The sequence below is a fragment of the Patella vulgata genome, chromosome 2, assembly GCF_932274485.2.
Source record: "Patella vulgata chromosome 2, xgPatVulg1.2, whole genome shotgun sequence".
In the NCBI taxonomy this organism is placed as follows: Eukaryota; Metazoa; Mollusca; class Gastropoda; family Patellidae; genus Patella; species Patella vulgata.
Genome location: NC_065880.2, coordinates 49,339,326 through 49,362,365, shown reverse-complemented (window position 1 = coordinate 49,362,365; position 23,040 = coordinate 49,339,326). Strand labels below are relative to the sequence as shown.

The 23,040-nt window shown below is 35.4% G+C and overlaps 1 protein-coding gene across 12 annotated transcripts in view; it reads right to left on the bottom strand.

Annotated features, from left to right (window-relative positions):
- The window catches only part of LOC126812485 (ensconsin), a 45,686-nt gene that overhangs the window by 21,381 nt on the left and 1,265 nt on the right, over nucleotides 1-23,040 (bottom strand). For 4 of the 12 annotated variants that reach the window (XM_050538895.2, XM_050538897.2, XM_050538898.2 and 1 more), the window contains exons 1-4: nucleotides 7,206-7,393; nucleotides 5,498-5,878; nucleotides 4,463-4,704; nucleotides 232-520 (exon numbers count right to left, since the gene is read on the bottom strand). In XM_050538895.2, coding sequence (XP_050394852.1) covers nucleotides 232-520; nucleotides 4,463-4,704; nucleotides 5,498-5,878; nucleotides 7,206-7,278 — 985 coding nt within the window. In that variant the 5' untranslated portion in view covers nucleotides 7,279-7,393. Of the gene's footprint in view, nucleotides 1-231; nucleotides 521-4,462; nucleotides 4,705-5,497; nucleotides 5,879-7,205; nucleotides 7,396-17,189; nucleotides 17,310-23,040 lie in introns of those variants that run through there. The other 8 variants (XM_050538894.2, XM_050538900.2, XM_050538901.2 and 5 more) reach the window with 6 other exon arrangements.

Sequence of the window (23,040 nt, the reverse complement as noted above, 5' to 3'; positions counted from 1 at the left end):
ATTTGGATATAAGAGGATGATATGATTGGGAGAAGTAATTATGATATATCATGTATGATAAGATAACATCACGTCTATAAACAGAAGGACCCATCATCAGACAGAGCTGATATATACTGTGACTGTCAACTAAAAAGCAATAAAAGCTTCTAAGACTACCACCACCAATAACCTGACTGTCCTGTATCCCAGTACTATCTTGTTGTGAGTAATTAATAGTGTTAAACCTACCAGTACGGTTAATATCAACACAACAGTGTCGGCGCACAGAACTACAGGCCGATATAGCTCGGCGTTGAGGGGACATATAGCCACAGTCAGAACTGTTAGGCGAGCGTCTTATTAGCGCACTATGCGAAGAAGACCGATTTGGTCTATCAGAGGGTTTGCAGATATCACGTGGAGTGCGACTTCCAAAGCCAGATACTCCACCACTCCCACCTTTTCTACCGCCGGTCTTCCAAGCTTCGTATCTGGTCATACGTTCAGATGCTCGCTGTAAAATGGCTTCTCGTTTACTCTGTAAAATAAATAGAACATTGTAATTTAGCACAGAATCATAGAAGAAATGAATGCTTCAAAAGAATTTGATTAAAAGTCTAATATATCATTTTTATGCGTGCAAAGACTCACCATGTAAATATATGGAAATATTAACAACCAGAATGGCAAGAACACAGAATCTAATATCCAGGGCAGGACTTTACTGCCATAAAACAGAGGTTCTATAAAGTTATCCATTTATGGCCAAGAGAAAACATGGAATGGACTAGAAATCTGGATTTCCCTGAAAGTCTTTGTGAATGATGCCATATGAACATTATGAAAGAATAGATGATTCTGGTTCTTTGTTTGATTGAGTTCTTTGTTATACATGTACACCATCAAGCATCAGGTAGTAATTGTTCTACAATATAATACAGACACTGTCTTTGATTCTAGTATAACAAAAGAATTTCATTTCCTTTCTTTCTTAAAATTACAAAGATTTTTTTTTAAAAAAGAAAGCCCACAGATGTTGTCAAACTGGGTTGTAAAGACTATTCATATTATCAATGCCTTTACAACTCGGTAAAAAAAAATCCCATTTTATTCAATCAGAGTGTGTGCTACATAATTGTTTAATATCATATTCTGTTTAACCATCAATAATAAAAGCGGCCTGTTTTGTTCTCTTGGTTTGATATTTAAATTATGATATAGAAAATCTTGTAGCATGGAGTTTGTAATATGGTTTTAACACGGGTCAATGGGTATAAAAGCCACTTGGCTAACCTTAACATTTTCTTAAATCCTGTGACTAGTTATAGCTTATAACTGTTGTTATAGTATTAAAATAAAAAAATAATATCTCATGTTCTACAGCATGTTCCACATTTTGTCACTTGATTAAACAAATTGGAAATACATGTCAAAATATAGGATCATTATACAACTATCAAAAATTAACATTGCATTTATCCAGTTAATTCAACAAAATTGTTATGGTAATGGCTTAATATCCTGTATTGTGCAAGTTAAAATCATATTTTCTATATTCTTCATCAGAAAAATGATGAAAAGCCTTTTAGTCATCCATGAATGTGACAAATTTATTATTTTTACATGCAGGGTCATGTCACTGATAGCCTAAGGACAACCATTGACAAGCTCTTTGTTACCTTCATTTTTTTATTCACATATTAATATTCACTTTTTAAAACTCGAGTATTAGCATATCTTTTTACTAATCAATAATATGTTAAAAAGAAAGACAAATAAATTATGCCTACATCTGTACTTTATCGTGATAGGTTTAAATGAAAGAGAATGTGTGATTAATCAATTGATTTACAACTAAAGAACAAATAAATTACAGATGATGTAGTGGTATTTTATAGAAAAAAAAAATATATTTATAGTAACGATGATAAGCAGATCTAAGCTTATAAAAAGTCAGCTAGAGTGGTGATCAATATGCTTGTCCTATTTAATGATTGGCATCAAGTGAAGAAAAAAAACCAATAATGTCATACAGTTCTTAAGGGCGTTAGTAATAATCATATGACTTTAAGGTTCTTATAGCCATACAAATTTATGTTTACATTGATTGTTGAGTATACTTTGCTACATGTACATGTACATTGTGACTAATCTGTAGGAAGCTGTCCATCATAATGGCCGACCATACCAGCTGTTAGCTGCTGTAGCAGAAACAACAAGTCGACAAACAATATTCAATAAATAAGCTGGAAAGCTTCACATACTGTTGTTGTTCTACTGTTTATTTAGATCCGTAAAAGTCACATGGTGTCAACAGAAACACAGACTACACACTGCTCAAACAGATCGCTCACATAACTATAATCATTTCTTTTCATCCACAGTTAAAGATTTGTTTTTCTTTTTCTGATTTTATTAACTCTTAGTTATTGAACTATTGTACAGAACCTTGAAACTTAAAAATATCATTATAATGGTATATTTTTACATTTGACATTTTTCTTCATATTTTCATTAAATTTAAATCATCTTTCTACTAATAAATTTGGCTACATTGACATTTTTCATAAGGTTTATTAAATTTAAATCAGCTTTCTAATAAATTTGGCTCTTTTGTATATCGATAATATTTTACATAAGATTTTTATTAAATCTAAAGCACCTTTCTAATAAATTTGGCTATTTTGTACATTGATATTTTCATAAGGTTTTCATAAAATTTTAATCTGCTTTCTATTGAATTTGGTTATCTTAAAAATTTTACATCAACATTTTTCAAACATGTACAAAGTAAAAGGTTATAGATTATGCGTAATGTGACAGTGGTTAAACAAGAAGGAATGTAAACAACTGCAAGTCATAGTCATACAAATTTTTAAAAAGTGTCTAGTCATGTATTTAATACCATTAATCAATCACACCTCAAGGTTCTTTTCTGTCCACACCAGGAATTGAACCCATGGTAATAAGGGTGCGTGTCCAGTGTCTTACATGCATGTAAAGTCTAACGGACAACCTACCGTGCATGAATTGACACACACAGGTCCTAGGGTTTGGTAACTCGCAGACCAGCCGTAAGAAACCGGGTGAAAATTTTGTATATGCCAGACCTAAAGTCTCTACCACCAGTCCGCGATCCCAGAATTTTTCAGTGAATAAAACTTGCTAAATTCTGTTATGCTCTTAAAACTTTTTATATTCTGATCCCCAAAAAACTATCCAAAGCTCCGCTATACGTTTTCAAAGAAATAACAAACCAGGGTTTGGTTCCTAGAAAATTCTTAAAGTAAGCAAAAAGTCATGCTTCACTTTTTCTTACTTAAGAAAATTTATAAAATACCGTCTCTAAAATTCTGAAGACCATTCTTACGTAAGCACAAGTCAAGAATGAGTCAAAGCACATTGTGACCGGTAAATTGAGACTACGATGCTCTCTAACGTCATAAAAACAATTTTGGTATGCGAATTACGTCATAAATTGGTCGGCTGCACAAAGTTATAAATAGATCAATGACATTAACTTCCCGGCAAATGGTCGATTTAGATGCATTTGACAAGTCCCTATACATATAAAATGTGCCACAAGCTAAAAAAAACCGCAAGGACATGCAAACAGACGGAATAATTGTGAGAGCGCCTGATGTTAAAGTACATGTAGCCCATGTTTGTGTTGTTTACTAACTGGCAAATAAATAAAATGGTTTCAGGGTTTAAGCGAAATATTCTAATACAGCATTCTTCTCGAGAATCTATTTCTAAAGGATTTTATCTGCCTTTTAATTGTCTCTTTGGTATCAAAAAATGTAGGAAATACGGTCGAATATCTCTACGGTCGAATATCTCTACGGTCAGCCACTTGTTTGAAGAAGAAACAGACTTAAGGTTGGTAAGCAAGCAGTATACCTTGAAAAATAAACACAAAGTTATATGGATATCCATATAACTTTGTGTTTATTTTTTAATGTGCTCAATTACTAAATGCCATTCAAACAGTATACCTTGCTTGGCAGAGAGAGAGAGAGAGAGAGAGAGAGAGAGAGAGAGATGGGGTTTAACATCCACTTGACACAAACTAGGTCATTTTGGGACTAACGCATGGTTCAATTTTATTTCAATAATTCGCATGTAGGGGTCTTTGGCACTGGGAGAAAACCGGAGGGCCAGGAGAAAACCTACGAGGTCTACCTACAATCTAAGCACAAGAATGTTTTTAAAAGTATTTTCTGGGAACACAAAATAAGGTAAGTTTACTTTAATGCAAAGTCTACTTAAGATCTAAGCACAAGAACGTGCTTAAGAATTCTCTATAAATCGGGCCCAGTTGTCTTCACAAGAAATTATATTGTGTCTGGATAAACTAGTCTATAACTTACAACTATATTTTTTTTGTTTTGTAGATTTTAACAAGTATATGTAATAGAATTTTGTAGGTTAAAGATTGTTACCAATTCACCATAATATTTGATAATAAAATTCTTACTCTTTCAGTTGCTTCTCTTCTTAATCTTCTCTCCTCTACAGCAGCTCTTCTTTCATCTTCTCTACGTCTTAATTCTTCTATCTTCTTTCTTCTCAGTTGTAACTGTCGTTCACGATTTTCCTGAGCTATTCGTTGTTGTTCCTTTAATTCTATTAATTTTTTCTGCCTTTCTTCGGCCATTCGTTGTCTGGCCAATCTTACCTTTTCTTCTTTTTCACGTTCCTTAACCCTCCTCTCAGCCTCTGCAATAACATAAAAAAGTTACCGCATTGAATAACATTGCAAGTGCAAAAAGATATACTTAGATGGTATGTTGTAAATTGAAAATTCTCTGTATTTTACATTTTGTTTTATTTTCAAATGCCAAAAATAGTTCTGAACTTTAAGTTTTAGCCTACAAAATCATGTGCTACCAAATCAAATTAAAAATAGTAGCATTCAGAAAGGTGCTTGTGTATCAGAATGAAGAAACTAAAATCTGAATATCACAAAAACTTCTGAAGTACATGTATGTAATACAATAAATCATAAGAAAGAGTATGTCGAGACCAGATTTTCAGAAATTATCTATAAGAATGTATTCTCATGATATTATCTGCTGGTGACCCAGTGAAAATCAAGATTCCCAAATTCCATTTTAAAAATAAGGTCTGTTCTTCTTGAATAATATGATCAAATCTTATAAAGATTGAGCTAAAGATATAAATTTGCAATTTAGAGACTCCATAAGATTTTTCAAAATCATCAAGGGACATATAGACATACAATGTTATTATTGTTGTAAACTGGTGAAAGGTACGTGTAAGTAATGTCAGGTTTTCTTGTACCCAAGAGTGTATGTACAATATATAATGTACTGGTACCCAGTATGTAATAAAACCTGATGCTAATTACTATAAATAGTTTGTTTTACTCAGTATCCTGTGTTTGTAGTTTAGAATACATTTTTACATAAGTTGATAATGTATTACCTCGTACATCAAGATACAGTCCAGTAATTTTACACAATTTCATAAAATAATTAAATCTGCCTACCTTTTTCTTTGTATGGACTTCTGGAGCTGGCAGCAGAAGCAGGACGACTGCTTGAAAGACTATCGGTATAACCATCTCCTGACATGGCAGATAATTTCATAATATCTGTTTCTGTTCGCATTGTTTTGGCACGTCTGGGAGAACCAGCATCTCCACCTGGTCCTAAACTATCACTGTCCATAGATCTGACTGATCTATCACCTACTGATCCTATACTAGTATCCATTTTATTTTCTGGTCTAGGATTACCAGGGTTAGTTTTGCTAGGTCCATCTGGTGAGGTAAAATCTAGGTCTTCGCTGGACACTTGACTTAATGGAGAATCTAAATTAGGTGTTATTAGTGTTGGCGGTCGTCCACTATCATTGACTTGTGAGGGGACTGAAAATAGAATAAAAAATGTTTAAAACATTAACACTAAAACCAGTAACTGATAAAGTAAAGGCAATGAAACATATGCCTACAAAAGCTAAATTGTCCAAGGAAGGTTGTCTATATTTACATAATATATTTCAATATATTAAAGTTAAACACTGATGGAACATACTTTCCATAAATCTGTTTAAGCCAGAAACAGCTGTGCATTCTATTCATTCATGTAAAATAATGAAGCCAACAAATAATTTTTGGTGAGGATGTTCTTATACATGTACCAATGTTTACCTCTGCTCAATAAATAAGCTTATTAAGTAGTAAATAAACAAGTTTATATAAGCGACCCTATGTATCTCATACCATGACTTCTTATCATCAGTAATATTTAATCTAACCCTTTGAGGAAGTGAGTAAAGTTAACACATCTGATAAAACTGACTATTTTACAATATTAACTTCATATTCTGTTACATTCGTTAGCTAATAAGAAGACATGCTGAAAATCTATTTGAACCAATGAGAGTAAAATATCACTTAAAAATCTTGTGACATACTTATGTTTACTGCCCACTTTCCGCTACAATTAGTACAATTCATTCATTTTCCTTTATATAATGTCATTGAAATCATAGGCTAATTTATTTCGCTGAGAAGTAGGCAATTACAGTAACTGTATAGCTTATAACAATTGTGGGATGTTTAAATGACCAGTGTTAAAAATACTTTATCAATGATTCTGACAGTTTACAAATAAAACCTGATAATAAAATATTACTATGGCTATGTTATACCTGTACACAAAATGCAAAAGCTGTTTTTGTACTAAGTTTAAAATGGGTTGTCTCATAATTTATGTACATCCATACTAAACAGATCACAAAACGCAAAAAAAAAAAATGCAACATGTATGGACATAGATCAGAAAAAAAAAAGAATTAAAATTACAGCATTACACATTTCACCGGTATTATTACACTCTTTTTTCATGAATATCATATTGAAGTAATTCAAATATAATTTACAAAGTGATGCAAGTGTATAAATCGATTCATTCTCCACTTTAATTTCAAAGGGCACTCATGCACTGCATGCATGTTAATTCTGAATAATTCAGGATACCATATAATAATGATAGTACTACTGATATTAAATATCAGTGTGGAAAATTTGTATGCTACAACTTAATTTATTTGAATTTTGATATTATCAGTCCTCAAATGATTCAAAGTTTAATTTCCTTTTACATCGATAACAACAGGTTTTACAATTTAAAATAGTTGTTTTTTGTGTATCATTGGATAACTGTGTTTTCAGTAATAAATGAACAGCTTACATGATAAATCCAAAGGTGTTCTCACTACCGTAACTGTCCTTTGCAATCGAAAACTTAATCTCAGGGACGTCATAAAGATGCTTGTATGTCATTGTGTCAATTGGTCATTGACATGATGGTGTTAGTACTCTGTAACTACTAGTAGTCCTAAAGGGACCATCTCTTGAGTAAACATTAAACACCCTTCGAAAATATCATCACTTGACCATTTGCGTCTTTTTAATGTGATCAAAACCTGATGGAAGTGACTTAGTTCAATGCTGAACTGTACAGCTGTTATGCTATTATTGTAGTTGGCAAGAAATCCACGTAGACACCCAATGATCAATACTAATCATTATATACAGCTTGACTGATTCAAATAAACCAACAATAACAAAATATCTATGTTCATTCAGTAAATTTAACTTTATATATACTATTCAAAAAAAGTAGGGGATATTTGATTTTGGGGGCATAATACTAAAATATGCAAATGACTACGAAAAACGTCACTATAGAACCTAACAGAAGAAACATTTCCAGTTACATGTGACGCCAAAACGCACCAATAGCTACCGCATGGAATGCAGGTGATGCTTGGGATCATCATGGGGGTCCAACCCAAGATTTGCACGACTCTGACTTTGAATGTTACAGTCATTGTGGCATTGAATTCCAGGGTGGAAACATCAGTTTAATTGTTTTAGTGACCAGAAAACAAATTTTGATATGCGTCGGCTTACCCAAAATGAAAGGTTACGTGCCCTTGGCATGCTACAGATCGGCACAACACAGGCGATTGTGGCGCGGACGATGAATGTTTCTCAGTCTGTCATAAGCAGGCTATGGTCCAGATACCGTGATACACAATCTGTACAGGACAGACCACGCTCAGGTCGACCAAGGGCGACAACTCAAGCCCAGGATCGATTTATCCGTACCTTGGCCTTGAGAAATCGTGTCATCACAGCAAATCAGATCAGCGCTCGTCTTCAAACAGACACTGGTGTGAGAGTGAGTGGCCAGACGATTCGGAATCGACTGCATAGGGGTCACCTTCGCGCCCGACGTCCTCGCGTGATCCCTTGTTTGAGAGATCATCACATTCAGGCAAGACGTCGTTGGTGTAGGGATCGTCAACACTGGGATAATCGACGCTGGAGCAATGTGATGTTTTCAGATGAGTCAAGGTTCACTGTTGATTTTTTGGACAGACGTAGGAGGGTGTGGCGTCGTCGAAACGAGCGCTTCCAAGACGTTAACGTCATCAGACATGATCGATTTGGGGGTGGTTCTGTTATGGTGTGGGGAGGCATCACTGTTGCTGGAAGAACGGCTTTACATGTTGTTGCGTGTTACAGGCCAGTACTACCGGGATAACATCTTGGCAGTCCATGTTGTGCCGTTCGCACGACATCATGGCTGCCGTTTCATCTTCCAGGATGACAACGCAAGATGTCACAGGGCCAGGATCGTTACAGGTTACCTCCAACAACAGAACATCACCACCTCTCCCCCATCGAGCATGTCCCAGACATGCTTGGACAGAGGTTACGTCAACGTCAACAACGTCCTGCCAATGTCCAAGAACTTGCTGCTGTGTTGCAACAGGAATGGGACAATCTGGACCAAAATGACCTTAGACGTCTCATTAGGAGTATGCCACGTCGGATCAATGCTTGTTTGGCAAACAGAGGAGGATTTACCCGTTACTGACTTGGTTGTGATGCTGTGGTAACTTTGCTGTTTGACCCCGGGTATCATTTTACCCTTATAATGGTCAGTCTGTGCCTTACTTAGTCTAACGATCATTTGGAATAAATCGATGAATGTGAACTTCATTTCATTTTGTCATTTGTTTCTTCGTCAGTTTCATTAGGTGACTTTAATAACACTTAAAAATCAAATATCCCCTACTTTTTTTGAATAGCATATTATTATATCTTAACTTTTGAGTAACTATTAATCATTGTTAATTTAATGGTTTTCCTATTCCCTCCATTAAACATCACATATATTGGCATTATCTCAAGAGTTACATGTACAGATAAAATCTTTAAGTTGTAAAACAAACAAGAGAGAATGAATGACCTTGATGTAACATACTTTTACAGACAATTTATTTTTACAGATTATGAGCAATATTTCTTGATTGAGCAGTTTATTTTAAACCAAATATCATGTATCCCCATCATTCACTCAAACCGGCAATGAAAGGCAGAAAAAAGCTCCTCTTCGGCTTCATCAACAAATTGAAAAAAAACCGGTCCCCTAAAAAAGCTCTCCCAGTTTCCATAAGAAATGTGCTTTTCAGATCAAAATGATGTAATGAGAGACAGAGGAAACAAATTGTGAGAGTGAGAGGAAAGACGATTGATAATGTTCCAAGAGCAGAGAATTATGTGCTTTTCATGAAAACATAGCATTTTTTCAAAAGTTTCAGAGTTGTCCGCCATGACCCCATGAAAAGTGCCCCGCTACCCCCGCGGGGGACACGACCCAAAGGTTGTGAACCCAAGCTCTAGTGTATGTTAGTTCAAATGATAAACTTCCATGTACTGTGTGTAAAAAAAATTCAGATCACCATAATAAAATACAGTAATGAAAAGACCATATATACTCTTCAAAAAAAAAGTAGGGGATATTCAGAAACAATACAAAACTGCGGAAATGCACTGCTGTTTTTATTAGAGGTAACCAGTGTATGTTAATAACAGGCCAATTGCCTACACATGAACATAAACAGTTCATATGGGCAGCTCCATTGCACTCGCAAAGAGATACTGTCAAAAGTGAAAATGGAGGTTTTTGATTTTTGTCTTAATAATGAGTAATTGCTCCACCAATCCTCAGACATTCAGCAATTCGTTGTGGCATGCTCCTTATCAACCGTCCAATCACGATTTGGGGCAATCTGACCCACTCCTCTTGCAGTGCCACTGCCAATTCTTGCAGTGCTGTCGGTTGACATTGAGGTCGACGAACACATCTCCCGGTCATGTCCCGGACATGCTCTATAGGGGAAAGGTTTAGGACTCATGGCTGGACAAGGCATATGGACAATGTGCTGACGCTGGAGGTAGTCATTCACGACACGAACGCGGTGGGCACGGGCATTATCATCTTGAAAGATGAAACTTGGACCTGCACATTTAGCAAAGGGCAGAACTATCGGTGCCAGGATGTGGTCACGATAGTACACACCAGTGACCCTTCTTTGAACAAAATGTAAGTTCGTTCTGCCAGTCATGGTGATTCCTCCCCACACCGTAACAGACCCACGCCTATCGGTGAAATCCAGAGTAAATCTGGACTCATCTAAAAACATTACACACGCTCATTGACGATTAACCCAATTTCTACGCTGCCTACACCACTGACGCCTGTTCGCCATGTACTGGTGAGTTAATGGAGGCACAACACGCGGTTGTGCATGCAAATGGGCTGCATGTAGCCGATTTCTAATAGTTTGGGGTGTAACTCGAATTCCTGTAACTTGGTACAAGTTTACAGAAAGCTGATTGGCCGTTTGTCCTCGATTTCGCAGGACTTGTGTATGAATGTATCGATCCTAGGCTTGTGTAGTGGCTCTAGGACGACCTGAACAAGGTCTATCATCAGCATTGTGTTTGTTGGTACTGTTTCCACAGTCTGTGAGACATTAAGCATGCTGGCTACTGCTCGCTGTGTAGAAACCATTTGAAGCATGCCAATAGCACGTAGACGTTCATCATGATGAAAACGTCTCATTGCAAATTAAACGTAACACACTAAAGCAAAGATACACTAAACAGTAAATCTTATGCAAGAACCGATGGGAAACCAAACATGGATAGGATAAACCAGCACGCGGCAGTTTTCATCAACCCTTCCTTGAAGTGTCAAATTTGACAATGAACCCCTCCCACGTGTATGGCGCTATTGTGTGTTGCACATGCAGCTCAGTGGTTCTGTTGGGGCGATAAGTTCTTCATCTGTGAACATACTCTCAAAGCAAGTCAAGTGCCCATAACTATTTATCATATCACAACCTGCATAGGTATTTGCATTTCAATATCCCCTACTTTTTTTGAAGAGTATATGTACATTTAGTTCAGGACTTTCATAAGAAAGTATCACCTCAATAATGTTAACATTTACTTTCTGATAAAAATTTAGCTGTTAATTAATAACTAAATTTTCAATCATTGCATTAGTTCCATCTTATTCTGTGCCGATAACAGTAATGACATGCTGCTAATATGGCAGAGAGAAATGGAGTAAAATCCACTCAACACAAGCTAGGTCATTTCGAGACTAACACATGGTTCAATTTTATTACAACAATAAAACCAGAGGATCCAGAGAAAACCCACGAGGTTGGACAGGCCATGTACAACCGGGAATCGAAACCACACCAGTTGATTCAATGACAGACCTTATGATACATCGTGCACATGCTAACCATTCAGATATCCAACCCCCCTGCTGCTAATGTAAGGTTTAATCTACGATATATACTGAGCAGCAAAAGAAACGTCAGATTGGTATGTTACTCTGAATAGACCCATTGCATAAAACTTGCCAAATGTTTTTATTGTATATTTCTGACCAACTTCACCCGAGCAATAAGGCTCCTTCCCAAACACAGAATTGAACCTAGGAAATGTTCTCAAAAACAAAACCTGACTTCTGGGATGGTAATGTGTTCTCCATGTAACTCATGCTACATGTGCTGTTCACCTGGACCAGCACTATAAAATGCACCCCCATACCTGGTTGAGTCAGAGAAGCCAGGCGCTTGAAAGACTCAACGCTGGCCACACTTCCCAAGCTGTTGCCAAACACTTCCAGGTCAATGTTCGGACCATCTACAGGCTTCGGAAGGTCCAAGCATAATGGTTTGGGGTGGAATCAGCATGAACCGGAGAGTGGGTCCTGTGGTATTCCAAAATCTTGGTCCAGGGAGAGGAGGCAGCATACATGTAACAGCAGTGTGCTACATCGATCAAGCTCTCAGACCCCACGTCATACCACATTTCGCATGTCATTGGAACGTTTTCTAGCATGACAATGCCTGTGCCCACACTGCCAGAGTTACTTGGGACTTTCTACAGCAGAACGGTGTCAGCGTTATGCACTTGCCAGCCCTTAGTTTGGACTTAAACCCAAGTGAACATCCTTGGGATGAAATTCAGAGGAGACTTAATAACGTCATACTGAGACCAAACAGTCGATGGATTGCGCCAGGCTTTTCTGAGAGTGTGGTTTCAGGTGCCAATGGCGTTCATCAATCGTCTGGTCCACTCCATGTACAGATGCTGCGCTGCTGTTATTGACACTCGCGGTGGACACTAATGTATAGACTGTGTACAGACCCTAAACCTTCTAGTAATGTCTTGGAATTATGATGAATTAATAACTAATGTGTCAACATACACTGTCCACAAAAAAATTGCTTTGATCCATTTAGTAAGTCGTTTTCTAGAATGATTTGATTGAAGTGCCTCTCTGATTTTGAAATCGTACTGATGTTTGTTTTGCTGTTTAGTATATGATTAACAGGATGGTATTTTAACCTCTCTTCGTGAACATGTATGGCAAAGTAGTGGCTAGTGCATCAATAAAACTGTTGGATAGTCAATTATCTACCAGTTCTAAACTGCAATAAACATCCCATAAAAGGTGTGGTGAATGCTAATCTATTACATGTCAGATCAATATATAAGCATCACAATGTACTATCTCAATACCTACAATTTTAAGAACACTAAAATGAACATTCTTAGGCTTCTACATGATGATATACTGGAGAGTATAGTCATGTGAATATTGATAAAAAGACTTAATTAATAGTATTGCAAATAATACTGTTTCAATTGATTGGGGATCTTGAGATCATTTTGCAAACAACCCATAATTTTTACACCGGCCCATCTTTCCTAAATTACTAAATTATGAAAAAAGTAAGAAACAAAATTGTGAAAATACAAAAAATATCTATAATACTAGTATAATTATATAATTCATCTGACTAGGGCAAGTCTAGCATGGCAGGAAAGGGTTTACTGTCACCATGTACATGTAGCTATTTAAGTGTAAGCTTACTTCCTAATTTCAAAAACAGAAAAATTCTGTATCGTAATATAAATAAGAAATGAAATGAAATGGGGTTTAACGTCCTACTGTTCTGATCCAAACAGGGCTAATGAAGACGGGCATATGCCATACAGTGTGCTATGAGGGATATTTGCCTGGACAGCGGCACTACAGCCTACTCTTACATCGAATTCCAACTGTCAAGGTTTTCTTTACGTGCACGCCAATGTCTACACGGGACCTCGGTTTTCGTCCCATCCGAACGACTACACAGCTGTCCTTGTCAGGACCACCGTCCTGCATCACTGACAAGGGGGAACTGTGCCGGAAAATCTGGATAGAAATCTAAATAAGGTTTGAAAATCAGATTAATATTGCCAAATAATATTATAATCAAAAGGTTTATACATTCATAATTTCATAGTGTACAACCCCTAAAAATAACAAAATCAATATATTTCATGTACTATGTACATGTACCATTCAGATGAACTAGATGTTTCCTGAATATTGATTGCTATAAAAACTTAATGGTACCTCAGTTCCTTTGATGTTCTTAAACTAATACAGCAGTGTTGTTATTCATGGCCAGAACAAGAACTACATGTAGATAAAAATCAATACCACTGATAACAGGTGTAAAAATGGAGTGACGCATGTATTAATTATTATATAAATATAACATCTACATATATGTAGGTACCTGTATCTTTAATAAGGATATGTAAGATTATCAATTATATAAACCATACTATTACATTATAAATACAAGTATTTCTTCTTATGTAACATGTGTAAATGGTATCTACAGTAACATAACAAACATCCTCACCAGAATCTTCAAGTTTTCCATGTAAATACACCTTTGGTATGTACATAATATCAACTAATCCTTCACACTGTACACATTACTACTAGAACTCTCGTATTAATCCCAGAATCACATTAATAACTATATCATCAATATTAATAACAAGCATGACGTCATAAGTTCACATGATTTTTCAAATGACTCTACCGACTGGCAATCAATTAATCACTAGCTTGACAATTCAGGTAAGAAACGTTTATAAATATGAGTAAGGTATGGTAGCAATAAACATTAGACTCTGTCTACATGTAAGTAATCAGTAAACCACTTCAAAAAGTATAAAAAGCTAATCATTACTCACATGCGTAGGCCCTAGAACACTTCTTTTACCACACATTTTCAAAATAAAATCAGACCTTAATTTATGGTAATTATATGGGATTGTGTTCCAGGGCTTTTATTGTGTAAGTCATTTGATTACAATAAATGATGTATTATACGGTATATAATATATTTAGAAAAAATACAGCCACACATGACCTGGATAAATTTCATTCATTTTGTCTACACAGTAATAATATCATAAATCGTAACTCATTTCTACTATATATACACACCTTCTTCTTGCACAGTAGCTTCTGGTGTAATCTTATACTCAAGCAACCGTAACAATGTAGGTATATAATACTAGTGATGAAGAATATGATACAGACAGGTTATTGTGATAAATACCAGACATACCACACTCTTCCCCACCCTACTGTTGATGTGGTCAATCTACATCACACTTATTTACATTGCTATTCACTATGATAGGTTTTTAGTTACATTCAAATATCCAAGTATCAGAGTGTCTACAGAGGAGGAATAACATAGAAAACTCATTATCTAAACAATACTTATTTACTCTTAAAACAACAAACCTACGCATATCAGACATTTATGTAAACAATCAAATTATTCATTCCAAAAGGTTTTGGGCTAACTACAATGTAATTGTTTTTATTATCAATATTTGTGATTTATTGATTTATTTCATAATTTTTCTACATAATAAGCAATGTAGAGATGTACAACATGGTCAAGATATAACGCGACAACCCGACATCACAACAACCCGACACCACGACATTTTTACCCGACATCACAACATTTTTACCCGACATTACGACATTTTTAGTGTCTTAATGTCGGGTAAAAATGTTGTGATGTCGGGTAAAAATGTCGTGGTGTCGGGTTGTCGTAATGTCGGGTAGAAATGTTGTGATGTCGGGTTGTCGCGTTATGAAAGGCGACATCACGACATTACGACATGATACCAATCAGCCACCATAGGTAGGCCTACCACCTATCAATATGTGTTACACATACATGTACACACGTCTTTTTTCAGTCTTTTTATTGATATTTTGTATATATGTCCGTCATGAAGTTTAAAATGTCAGGTTCTAGTCATTATTTCCATGCCTGATCATGGTACAATTTTTGCAAGAGATAGTCATCTTTGGTAAATTTGTTAAATCTGATTTCATATAGTACAATGGTACATAATAGAAGTGATGTTAATAATAATTATTAGGAGACAAACATTTGAATTTCTATTATTCATCTACAATTTAAATCAAGCTATTTGTTCATTGATCTTCTAAACACCTTAGCCCCAAGACAAGTTTACAAAATAATTTATGAAGAAATAGACAACAGATGGCCATAATCTTTTCTTTGTAATTATTTTAACCTGGAGCACTTGATACATTTCACCATCCATAGATTGTATCTACCGGTATGTGTATTGCTACCATTTCACAAACAACCATATTGCAATAAATAACTTTTATCATAATGTGTTTTTATTGACCAGGTCAATGCTCTGATTGAAAATTCAATTGACTGATTTAAGTTGAATACTGTTTTATAATAAAACTACTTTTGAATTTGATTATATATGGTCTTTCTCTGTATTTAACCTCTTTTCTGGCATGTACACCATGTTATGCAATACATTTATCACCCAATAATACATTCTAAAGTAGATATCGCTTGTGTGATAAATTTCATAATCTCCTTAGGAGATATCGCTTTTCATGAATTTGATTGGTCAGTTGAAAAGGAACTACTTTTTTTTATTTTCAAAGAACAATTCATTTCTTATTAAAAGTAACTTTTTTTTTTAAAAAAATGAACTATTGTTATTCAATTGATCTTGATGGAAACACTGGGCCAATATAAAGGACTTTGCAATGGTTGAATTGCTGTCAAAAAATGATGTATCACTACGCCGTTATGTTCAGTAAAAGTGAAATCTACAGCAAAGAATTATATTTATCTATTTGTGCATGTAAGAAGGGATTGGGTGATAAATAAAATCTCCTACTCGTCTTTTTTATATCAAAAAAGACTGGTAAGAGATTCTCTATGTATGCATTCCAGTGCTTAGTTTTCGTAAGCACAGCCTTAATATTCTTGATCTAAACTGCTCAAGAAAGTTATCACTAGTTATCAATGCAGAAATCTTGTAAAGATATAAATATAGCCAACACTGCAACTAGCATTACAATGTGCATAAAGATCAATGTTATCACCTGATACACTTGTGTGTTTAAACTAGGCAGGCCTCACCATTTAACTACATTATCTCGCACCATTGTGGAAAGGTATAAAAATTGCAGAGCTTGGAAAAGTCTATACATGTACAGATCTTATAATGCCTGCCGATTTTAGGTAAATCCTCCTCCAATCATCTCTATCAGACAAACAAATGAATGTACCCCCAAAATGCTAGAATCTGTCAGGGTAAAGTTTACCACATGTTGGCCCTTTTTTTTTTTTTTACAGTCTTATAAAATTTGAGATTTTTATTTTAAAAAACACCCTTTTCTGGTACTATGTGTATGGAATTATAAAATAAACATAATTAATGTTCACATGAACTTGTACATGTTTACTAGACAGTGGCATAGTATGTATTTCACTATGCAGAAGTATCCTACATAATTCAGTAGGCTTTATATTCATGATTCTAACAATTTAAGCAAACAGTATAATTCAAATTTACATGAAATAAACAGTTCATTCCTTCCACAGACCTTTATTTGGTATTAAAAGTACATTACCTTTTCTTACAATAGTCATCCTAATATTATCCAATTTATAAAGTGTCTAGACTAAACTTTTAGTAAACTTCCACCATCGCTATTTTCTCTGCAATACATGTAGTTCTAATAATAACATTCCCGGTTATACAACACATAACTTTGAGGAAAGTATGCCAATCAATATTTCTACTTTGTCGATTTTTTAGAAATTTCCACAAGGTTTATGCACATTAATAGCATATCAGCCACAGGTAATAATGACATACTGTAATCTAACCAACAATTTCACCATTTGTACATGTACAACCATACACTATGAAATGGAGTTTAACACCCTCCTTTTCTGCTGTGTTACAGATTACATGTAAGTCAAAAATTGTTCCAGAATTTCTAATGAGTCTCGTCTGCAATCGTGTGATCAGGTTATATGAATTTATAAGGTCTGATGTCACTACCCACGTGTATTGATGTGAATCCTAAGGTATGATAGCCCTTTTACTTGAAAATATTGATTTATGAAGATAATTTTTTTTTTAACCTGAATATCGGACACAACTACTGAACTAGTAAGACAATAAGTCATCCCCTGCCACTGCAATGTCACAAGATTAAAACTGTGAAAAGGTAATACATGTGTGAAATTGTGTTATGATCATATTCCAATTTTGACAGTACCAACAAAACAACACCTCTGCTCATTGTTTTAAAAGGGCATATCCCTGGAGGTGATTATCAACAAGTTTCATCATTTAAATGATACAAGCAATCCACATCACAGGTGACAGATATATGACCAGTATTGACCACATTAAAGTAATGAGCATAATATTAGAAGGAAATTACTACCTTGATCTAGCACCATAGTTTATACGTGAAGGCCTTGTCTGGTATTAATATCATTACTACTATAGAAATCACTAGATTCAATAATCAGCATCTAGCTATAATAAATTAATCACCATAAAACGTCCAGGTTGATAAGGGAATGGCCAATTCAATACTAATCAAGCTATCAAAATGGACAGGTATGATTGTCAAACAGGCTTTCACATATCTTTCTGGATTTGTACTACATGTAAGTGCAAGAGTCTTAATGCAAAATTGTTTTTTGAAAGCTCAATTTAAAATCAAATAAAAATCTCTACATAATTTAATCAGAACATTATCAGAGAGTACATGTATTTATAAATAATAAACAAGATAATAGAAAAACACAGATCCATGGGCGTCAAAGGAGCTGTTTCTACTCTAATTTCAAATCAGTTATGTTCTGCAAAATACGCCAGAAGTCTCAATCGAATGGCAATCTCTAGAGTCTGGTTATTCCAGTCTACATAGTATTAGTATAGTATTTATTGCGCATGCTCTCCAGATAATATGTCGTCACCGTTTGACATAACTGGTGGAATATGTCCAACCTTGTTCTTCAAATGAAACACATTATGGTACACGATTTGTGTACCAATGGTAAATGTTTATTTTGTCTTAAATATTGGATATCAGAAGCCCATCTTTTCCCAGTAAGATCACAACATCAATGTTGATATAAATTGACAAATAATTCGTATTTTCAAATGTCGAAGACACAACATGTTGATATAAATTGACAAATAATTTGTGTTTTCAATGTCGAAGACTTTGGATGATACTGAGTTAAAGAGACTTAGCTACTTTAAGCTAAATACATCTTGTTTGTAGCAAATATGTGTACACTACCTCCCTCCACAAAATCTGTGTGTCCAATCATTAATTGACATTCTGCTAAATTATAAAATATGTAGCTTTGAAGTAACAATTTCACAAATAATTCAAATCTTAATTAAATATTTCAATCAAGTAAAAGTCTCTAATAATAGCAAAATGTACCATTTTAATTATACATGTATCTTCATTCTGGGAACATCACAATTTACTAATTAGTACACCTGGAACTATTTTGAAGCCTTTACTGAACTACGTGTACTTGATGGAGTGGTAGGAATGTTTCCTTACTCTACAATTTAAAATACATGTGGCTATGTCACTGGAACCTTATGCATTTACCTTGCCCTTGGCAACCATACTCACATACAGCTCATAATTGAAATATTGCCCAAAGATTCCATTCACAAACTCCTCTATATAATATTTGTGACTCGTTTTTCTGTCTGTGTGAGGTTGGCAGCTACATGATGACTGAAACAAGGCTGAAATTTGGGGTATACGGGCAGCTCAAGTCAGGGAGTGACATAGGCCTAGTGATGTTGCCCTACCGCCCCCAGTTATTACTACTAATAGTACTACCTGTTTCACGAAATTCAAGAGGCAGCATCACAATGGAAATGAAATGAAATGGGATTTAACATTCTACTTCTGCTCCGAATGGGCTGATGAAGACGGGCATACGCTATACAGTGTGCTATCAGGGAATTTTGCCCGGGCAGCGGCACTATGTCCTACTCTTACATCAAATTCCAACTGCCAAGGGATCTTTTACGTGCACACCAATGTATACATGGGGCCTCGGTTTTTGTCCCATTCGAACGACTAGACAGCGTTCCTTGTCAGGTCCACCGTCCTGCAACACTGACAAGGGGAAACCATGTCAGAAAATCCTGACAATAGCTAACTGTGTAATATCATTACGTTTTAAACAGAGCTCCAAATTGGACCAAATATGTTCACATAACATTACGTCACGACTCACGATTTTATTATGCCCAATTAACCAGTGCATAGCAGAATATTGCAGAAAAACTAATTTGGTGACAAACGAGGCTATCAACAAGGATACCATGTAAACAGGGCTGCCGACAAGAAGTATTGCAGCGCAATTTGCGATACATATTTTGTCCGTTGCTAATCAAAATCTAACAATTTTGATTCGCAGTAACTGCAAATCATTAATATGCCTGCCATTTTGGATATTGACACAAAGATTATCCACATTTTGAAGACTAGGAGGCTTTCCCAACACTTTCAACGTGTATAAAATGTCAAATAAAATTTTATAAACAAAACTGAATTCTACGTGTGACAGTTTCTTCTCAAACTACCCAGACACAATTCATTATACTATATAATACAGGGACATAACTCTGTGAATAGGGACTATTAAACCGGAAATAGGGAATGAAGTAGTACCACTCAGGTTGCGCGACACATCAATTTCAAGTAATTATATCAGTATTCATTTTGAAAGCAGTAAATCCTGTGTATCCCCCACATATTGTAAATAAAATATAAATAAATAAATACATGTTAACGTATTGTAAAATGATAAATCAAAGTAAGAATTCCTGTTAAATATTATTGCGCGTGTGTCTAGTTAATCGAGGTGCGCCCGATTGACCAAAAATAGTAATACACGATAAAAAGCAGACGAAATTGTTTTACAAAGATTTCTAACATAACGAAGAAATAACAATTAAATTGAGTGGGGTATCGGAAGTCACTGCTAAGAATTGACTTCAGACATAAGACCTAACCAAAAGTCTACATCACATTCACAAACTGTCACAACTACATGTGGCAGCGCTAAAAAATTCAAAGAATGAAATCTAATCATAATTAAAGTAATATCTAGTTATTTAGGTTGTTTTATGTTGATGATTAGCAGTTTTGTGAACAATTACCGACAGCCCTGCATGTAAACAATACTGTTTGGAGTCGAACAATACTTTCACCATTTTTAATACCTAAAATCACTGTCCAAAGTTTTAGGGAAGACCCCAGATTAAACGAAGGGCTGTCATGTTGCTGTACTTGGGACAGATTTGATTGAACGGGAAAAGAAGAATACACGCACTCCCTCAAAAGCTCAAGTATCAAGTCAATCCAGCAATGGTCAGGGAGGGATTTCTTGGGCCATTGCTGCAGCTGCAGGAATATGCCTCCTGGCTAGCGAGCCAGCCTCTTAACCAGCATCACAATGACTCTACCCATGCAATACCAGGTACACAAAATGCAATGGGATTGAACATCATACTGTTCTGCTCCAAATGAGCAAATGAAGACGGGCATACGCCATCAGTGTGCTAGAGAGAAATTTTGCCCTGACAGCGGCACTACAATCTACTCTTACCCTTTACGTGCACAGCAATGTGTACACGGGACCTTTGTTTACTGTTCCATATGATTATGACTATGTTGTTCCTTGCTAGGCCCTCCATCCTGCACCACTGACAAGGGGGAATCACGGCAAAAAATCCCAAAGAACTTTCTCAACAATATAGAGATCGAACACAGGACCTCTAGGCTAGCGAGCCAACGTCTTACTCACTGAGTCACCACAGCTCCACCAGGTAAACAGGTAGTATAGTATTATAATATACTTACACTTAAATTATTAGCCACAAGTCGTCTACATCCTCCCCAAAAACTTTAAGTGACAATCATAAAGACAAAATACATGTACTGTTCTTTTTCATGCAAACAAGCCAAACACATCAGCCACCAGTCAATATAGTATTTCCCACTAGCACTTTCATTGTCCAATCCGCAAATGAAAATTTGTTCCCTACGGTTACTAGCTAAGTAGTATTCTAACATTATAATTTCATGTATAAACACCCAATAAATTTTGTAATCAAGGTGCTTACGATAAGAAATCAATACTGGGTAGAAGATAACTTTTGGGCAAAAATTATTTGTTAAAAATTCAAAAAGTCACAAAGATTGATAATGGTGAACTAATTAGATTTTTTGTGTGTTATATTATGACATGTTAGTTAAATGTCAAGATCTGGGTACATAAATTTGAAATGAATCCATGCAATACATATTAAATCCCACTCAATATGACTAAAGATACTGTAAGTATAGCCAAATCTTCCAAAGACTTTGCATTTGATTTCTACCAATTTTTAGTTTTACTACCGGCAATTCAAGACTACTACACCCTCACTTTTCTCAGTCAACCAGCCTACCTGTGCGACTCTTTCTTGACAGTTGGAATTCAATTAATGTCCAGGGAAAATTTCCTGCACATGGTGTAAGACCTTTTTTTTATTAGCCCAGTAAGACGTTAAACCCCATTTCACTGATTTATAAAGAAAATCTGATCAGTGTCATTTGGCTCTAGTGATGATATCATTTACTGAATAAACAGTGGCCCACCTTACAACAGGGAATCCCACAGCTCAGTTTTGACAATATCCTGCAAATGTGGAATTACCTTTATTTAATAAACTATACAGATGTACATGTAGATATTAACCTATTTTCTAAGCTAAATCCTAATGCAGGCGATGGAACATTTTCGCCGAACATTCATGAAAACATTTCTCTGTTCATTGTGTGCGTTGAGGCCGAACATTCGCGGACCATTTATTCCATGCCGCACTAATCAGTAATCACATAGGCCTACATATCACATGACAACCTCTACTGAAACGGCAATGTTCGTGAAAATTGGGTCGGCGGAAAAGAACAAATTTTTGTGGATTTACGCCGGACCATGTTCGTCGTCTGTGGACAACAAAAACAAAAATATTTCTTCAGTGCTTTTGTTCGTCAACATAAATGTTCCATTGCTGCGAGAGTTAGGCTTTACACTTCAAGTGCTTAAAATTATACACATGTATGTAGTTCAGCCATCTTCTATACATTCAGAGTTTATAACTATAATTATGTTTCCTATGATAAGAGTCACTATGCTTACATTATGCTATCAATATTCTACATAATCATAATTCATAATAGACAATGCCAATGGTACGAATCAAAAATCATTACCATTATGTTATGTAGTGTTTGTGTGCTAGTGATAGGGTGACCCACCATAAATAAATATCTCCAAATATCTCGACAATTACGCCACAATATTTATATATATGCCAAGCCTCAAATCAGTTTCACACAATTATAGTCACTAAATAAACGATCATGT